This window comes from Acinonyx jubatus, chromosome A2, assembly GCF_027475565.1.
Source record: "Acinonyx jubatus isolate Ajub_Pintada_27869175 chromosome A2, VMU_Ajub_asm_v1.0, whole genome shotgun sequence".
Classification (NCBI taxonomy): Eukaryota; Metazoa; Chordata; class Mammalia; order Carnivora; family Felidae; genus Acinonyx; species Acinonyx jubatus.
This window is the reverse complement of record NC_069383.1, coordinates 78,896,140-78,902,799: the sequence shown is the minus strand read 5'-3', so window position 1 is coordinate 78,902,799 and position 6,660 is coordinate 78,896,140. Positions and strand designations below refer to the sequence as shown.

The 6,660-nt window shown below is 35.7% G+C and overlaps 1 protein-coding gene across 6 annotated transcripts in view; it reads right to left on the bottom strand.

Moving 5' to 3' along the window:
- Positions 1 to 612: 612 nt before the first annotated feature.
- The window catches only part of SEMA3D (semaphorin 3D), a 196,929-nt gene continuing 190,881 nt past the window's right edge, over positions 613 to 6,660 (bottom strand). For all 6 annotated transcript variants that reach the window (XM_027071779.2, XM_027071780.2, XM_053218532.1 and 3 more), the window contains one exon: positions 613 to 4,952. In XM_027071779.2, coding sequence (XP_026927580.1) covers positions 4,527 to 4,952 — 426 coding nt within the window. In that variant the 3' untranslated portion in view covers positions 613 to 4,526. The remainder of the gene's footprint in view (positions 4,953 to 6,660) is intronic.

The window sequence follows — 6,660 nt, the reverse complement described above, 5'->3', positions numbered from 1 at the left end:
TCTATTTATATTAATGACTTGGACATGATCCTACTAAGATTCTACTAAGAATGCCAATATATATATATTTTTTTCATTCAAGGATTATACATTACTGTAAACACTCATGTTTGAAAATTGTCAGAGCACACAGAAAACCTGACATTTTTCTGTACAATATCTCTACAAGTTATTTCATAACTGGGTTGGGGGGGGTATTATGTATTATCTGCTTGAAAATATAAACTATCCTTCACAAATGTACCAAATTGACCAGAAATAGAATATTCTCTAAAAGAAATTCAAGATGTTTCTTTATAAGACAAAAACCAAAAACCTCGGCTTACTCCTTTAATAAATTATAGTCATAGGGCTAAACATATAGGTGAGTATTTTCAAATTTTATGTATAAGGTGATCACTGGAAGTCTTAAAAGTAGTTACTTTGGGTACTAATGTTTATGTCAGTCTGCCAAAGTCTAAATTTAGGTCACAGTAAAGGGTAGCTACATAATTGTATTAATTGGGGAGAGACACTTATTCTTAATGCAATTCCCTGCATAAATTTCAGTTACCATGTTTAGGGTTTGAAAACAAAACTTGCACACAAACCAACATTCTGTTTATAACCATAGAACACTAATGCTTGTGTTTTATTATATAATACAACCAAAATATACATTTGACAATTTTCAATTATTTTAGATTACAAGACTACATTTCTTTTAAAATAGCAAAACTGTAATTGAAAATTGATTGGTAACCACTTACAATACCAGAATTAAATTACATGACTACCTGATAGATTTTTGCCCTTTCCCAAAAAATCCTCTATCTCAAACTTACCATAAATAATTTACACTACAAAATATTTAAATGAGAGGTATAATTCATGTGCGTATTCCTATCTTTGCACTGTCAATATTGGAATTTTAAATCTTGTTTTTTAACCTCACTTGTAAGCTACATTATTAAAATGCTGTGGTCATTTACTGAGAAAAATACATCTTTCTATAAAAACATTTCAAATATCACTTTTTTCTAAACTATCCATTCCCAGTAAGGCTAATCACTTTTCCAACATGTTGTCTGCGACAAATGGAACATTCTAAAGAGAAGCCATTTCAGTTTTGATTTTCATTGGTATTTATTATATATATGAAATATAGCTTATATTTAAGTTTAAAATACCAGTGTCTAATTAATGTTCTTATTCAACTTAATATTCTGTGGACATGTGGTTAACATAAAACTTTGAAAGTTTAGTTGTGATAATGTTGAAAAACAGTCACTGGCCACTGTAAACTCAGTTTTTAATTGAGTCTATACAATTCAGCAGGAACAAAACTTAACAGCATAAAAGAACTGAAATATTGACCAAAGGCAGAATTCAAGAGTAAGACAATTTTGCAGGTAGCATATTGAAAATGAGCATCAGTTAGCCAAACATTGGTGAGATTTGGTACAGATTATGATTCCTCTACTGTTGTAGCTTTTGCAAATTTCTGAATTTCTCTGACTACTTTTCTATCTCTTAAGTAATTTGGTTGGTTTTCCAAAATGTTTATTCAGTAATATGAATGCAGTGTTTTGAGCTCTTTGGAGGAAAAAAAGCTTCTACATAAATTAATTACTATTCATTTCTAAGCAAACTCTCAAAATTCCCAATGAATTGAATGTAAATGTATGCAGAAAGGCAGAATTCCATTTAGCAGCATAAATAGATGGAATGAAATGCAGGCAAGAATATGCAAGTTAAAGACATATGTATTCAAAACAGGGGAGAAAAATATGAAACCAAGAATAAGCAGACATTTTAAGACCTCTCCATAGATAGCTGATTTCTTAGCAAACATTTTTGAAACTATGACTATAATTTTAGTTTTCAGTATTTCAAGGAAATTTTGGTAAAACCTTCAGTGGTGAGGAAGTATATATTGTGTCTCAGCCCTAGACTTAATACATTCACACTGTCTTAAGTGTTCCAGGCAATTAAAAGGTTAAAAATTCAATGTAGCTTAGATGTCCTCTATCTTTACAAATACACATAAATCTTTGTCCATATTTTTTTATTCTATGACTTTTTGTTTCACTCAATATTTACTCAATATTTCAAATATATTTTAAGCAATTACCATAAGTTAATGTTTTAGATCTAAAGCAGCCCAAATATTAGCTGTAGGGTAAAAGAAGTTGCCCAAACTTTATCTAAATAATTAAGATTAAAAAGGAGCAATTAAAAAATGGCCTGAACATTCGTATTTTGATGAAAACCAAATTTATTACAGAAGTCAATCCTAACATTTGAGCTTCATGTAATTTTCCCAAAGCCATCTCTGCTTTGATCATGACTGTCTGATATACAGGAAATCTTAAAAATAAAACAGCCTCCCATTTATTTGCTTTGAGCTTGCTATGAGTTCCTGGAACATTTAGACCCAGCGAATCCAAAGTTACAGACACTCTCATTATGATATTCAATTAGCCTGATCTCCCTACAGCTTTCTTATGCATTACTTTTAAAGAGTGTTTGTGTCTGGTTCACCTTAAAAACAAACAAACAAACAAACAAACAAAAACTTATTTAAGCTTTCTGTATAGTGAGACACCTACAAATATTTACGGTATCATTTCAAAAGAGGTACTTAACCTCACATAGCAGTGTGACTACTTTGACATAGGTAAGCAAGACAAATAAAATGAACGTAAGATTGAATGTTCTGAACATCGAGTCAGTCACAGACATGACACTGAACTCTAATAAGGTGCCCTTTAACCACACAGGTTCTCAGAGGCTCTTCTTTCAAGATATGCAGCATGCATGATAAACGAGCAATGTCTGCTATTCAGTTTTCTGAAAGGCTGCCTTCCATGTGAGGAAGTGACTAATTTTTCATTTCACACTAAAAAGGGCGTGAAGAGGCAAAACAGAAGAAGGCTAAGGGTTTTGTGTTCCAAGAAGGAAAGGTGAGTCCTGCTTCCACAGGCAGGAAACATACCATACGTATGCAGAGAGGGAAAGTCAAATTGGAAACATTCGAAAGTGCTAACAAAATATGAAAAATGTTTAGGTTAATGCTGCGAGTTCGGTTTCTTTACATGCATTAGGCTTATTTATTATTAAATTACGAAAGCAATGTTACTTGAATTACAGCATATAATCTCAGAAATGCAAAAAGATTGTGTGAAGAAAAGATGTCAAAGAGTTAATTTAACCCTTTCCGTTGTCAAAATTTTTGCATTTGTTCTGTTATTCAACAAATATATATCCCCACTCCCCACCACTCTAGTCTACCTAATTCTATCTCTCTCTATATGCATATATTGTTATTTTCCTATTCACTCAAATAAAATCCAATAATCCAATATTCAGGAGAGAATAAAGGCAGTAAATGGAAATAATTTACAGAGTACAATGAAATTTTAGAAAAAAAGAGAGGAAGTACTACTGAAATCCCATTGGTTGTAAATAAATCTGTGTTCATTCTTCCCATGATCTTTTAGAAAATTTACTTTTCCTCAGACTTTCGCAAGCAGTTTGTTATAATGTAGAATTTTTTTAACAGATGGATTACAAATTGGCAGCTACTTATACTCTGGTGACCAAAGCTACATTACATTTCGCCCACTTTATTTGTGATTGTTCTTCCTTTTTATGGGGATATGAGTTTTCCCCAAAGCCAGAATTTATGGCTGTCTTTCTTTCTGTCTCTTAACAAATCCCATCTGTATGCCTTCCCATTAGGATGCAGTATACATCATGGTGTTTCCCTTATTAAAATGTTTTCCCATGTCTTATTAAAATATTTATGAAGCATTCCGTCCCTGTAAAGCTCGGCATATATTCTAAAAACACATAACCGAGCACTAACTTCTCTCCACGAACCTGTTTCTCCTGACAAGTCATAAGGAATGCTGGGAGGAGCATTTATACCTTCAGTAAATCACACTGCAGTACAACGAACGTAACCTCTGTAGTTTGAAATAATGCACCTCTCCAAACTCCTAAACCATGAACCAAGAGTGAACCGGGAAAGATCCTGTTGATAGTGTGGGCTGTGTGCATTTGTGTCTTCCAGTTCCTACCGTGTGGTAGCCAGTCCTAGAGCAGAATTGATATATCTGTTCATAAGAACATATATATAGCACAACTGCATGGTCAACTCCATCCTTAACGTCCATGCAAGGGAAATAAAGCACCTTATGACAATATAAAATTTGATGCTTGCTGACCTCAGGTATTTACATGACATAACAAATTCAAAAACTCAGGACATAAAACATTTACAAATGGGAAGCCCCTATTTTGAGGCTAATTCTACTACTTTGCAAGTACATGTTTAGTTCTCGGAAAACCGGTTCAGATGAATTATTTGCCCTCGCTATGCCATATTCACCACATATAGTCTTATTCAGATTATCGTTCTTGGGTCCTTTGCCTTAGCACAACTCCGTGGAAAGCTCTTATGAGTTCGTATATGGGGTGTACAAAACAGAAGATGCTATTTTTGCAGGTAAAGCATTCTTTTCTTTAAATTAAAGAAAAAACTACGTGTCCATGGCTCTCGGAAGCTCATCCAGGTCTCTGTTATGCCTTCGATTTCGTTTCTTCTTCATCTCCTGCATGTGTTTCCACTTGGGGCTGCCCTTGGTTCGCTGTCTCCGCTTCTCCCTGTGCCACATCTGTTCGCAGTACTGGTCGAGGCTGAAGTTTGGGCTGCTAAGGATCTGGATGTAGTCTTTGTATCTCAACCGTGACTCGGCCAACAGATCCTTGACCTGCCCCTCCTCGTGCTCTGCCCTCTGGGTATTTTCCATCTGTTCACTCTCAATGACATTCAAAGTCAGCTTCACTATGGTGTGGATAAAAGTGTGCTCCTGGGCTTTGCAGTAATACATCCCAGAGTCCTTCTTCTGCAAACTTCGAATCAGTAGCCCGTATTCTGTTTTGATGATCCTTTCATCAGGTTTCAACTGCAGAATTGGAAAAATGGAGGTAATAAATGAAAAGCAGAGAGGGCTATGAGCAAATGAACAGAGGCTCCCTAGGTTTAGTCAGATGAACCTAAGAGATCTATTCCCGTCTCCCTGTCATCAAGCATAATATTACCAGCCACAGTGGAAGACAGTGACAAATTCCACAAAAGTAACAGCCCCCGAAGATGCAGGTTTGCATCTCATTCTTATCTAACTAAACCTTTGGAACATAGTTCGTTTTTCTCCCAGTCTACAGGTAGGAATGAAAGCTATAAAAAATAATGAAGTAAAACTGGAAACTCTCAACCGACCATCTTTACAGAAATTTCATGTACCAAGTGGAATATTAAAAACACCAATTGGTATCTGAATTTCTGAGCCAGAACGGGACACTGACAGTCATCGTGCAGAAAGAGGGATTTTAGCACATGCTACTACCTGTGAAGTAGAAATAGAACAAGGATTCCAAAAGGAATTCACTCTGTCTTCTGGATATCACCCACTAAGTGAGCTGAGCAGCATATGGAGACCGTAAGTGGCGACTTGTTAAAAGTCTAGGGGAAAAGCATGGATACAGCTTTTGGGATGTTAGAGCTGTAACTGAGTAGGACCATCGTCAGAAGGTTAGCAACATTTAAAGCTGAATTTCCCTTTTTACTATGGATTGAATTTTGATACTGTGTGTATATGTGATACTTTAGATTATGTCATTTGTGGAAATATTTGCCATACCTCGGTATACCATGACCTAGTAATGTGATTTCAAGTGTGAGAAAACTCAATGAACAAAAAAGAACCCCTCCTGAAACATGATGCCCTTTACCCTTTGAAGCAACAGCACTGGAAGACAATTCAAGCATTTAGGCTTGCCTGGCCCCCAACCTGGTGTGAATAGCAAATCTACCTTCAATATAACTGGAGGCACGTTTACCGACACAAGAGCCCTGTTTCATGTGGAATATTGTTGAGTGGCTCGGCACTAAGTAGAATAACAACAACAACAAAGAAGTCTGGAAGATTTCCCAGTTTACACATCTGTCCCTGAATTGTAGACTTTTAGTGGATGGAAATCAAGGAGGCATAAAGACGGCTAAATTAAATTTATTCACAGTGGGTGGATTATACACTGCATCTTTATGTGAAAAATATGTAGGAAAAAGTCCCTCCAATTGTGGAAATATGAGCAAAGGAAAAGAAACATCTCTGGCTACCAGCCCAGTTAACTAACAAGTATATAGCCAACCACCCTCTGTGCCAGAGAAGTGCAGCTGGTGGGGTACCATGCGAGGCCAAAGGCAGGTCACAGCCCAGATCCCTGGTTAATGAAGCTGAATGGTCTCCAGACTGCCTTCGTTCTACCCTGAATCCACACCGTCAAGGTTTTGTTTGTTTGTTTCCCTTAACTTTCCCCATTTGGTGATTCTTGTGTGTGCTATTTTTTTTTTTTCTTAATGGACTTACTCTAAAGGCCCAGACACTTAAAAACGCTGTTGTCATTCACTTACATTCACAGAAATGGGGAGTCTCATGCCTAAAATAACAAATGTGAACTTGAATTGGTAGGATTCGAAAGGGTCCATCTTAAGCAGAAATACTAATCTCAAATTTAACACATTATGTACACGTTTTCCTTTAAATAATTTTCCTGTAGGAATTATTCTTCAAATTTTAAATATATCTTAGATCACAAAATTCTGCCTCCAAA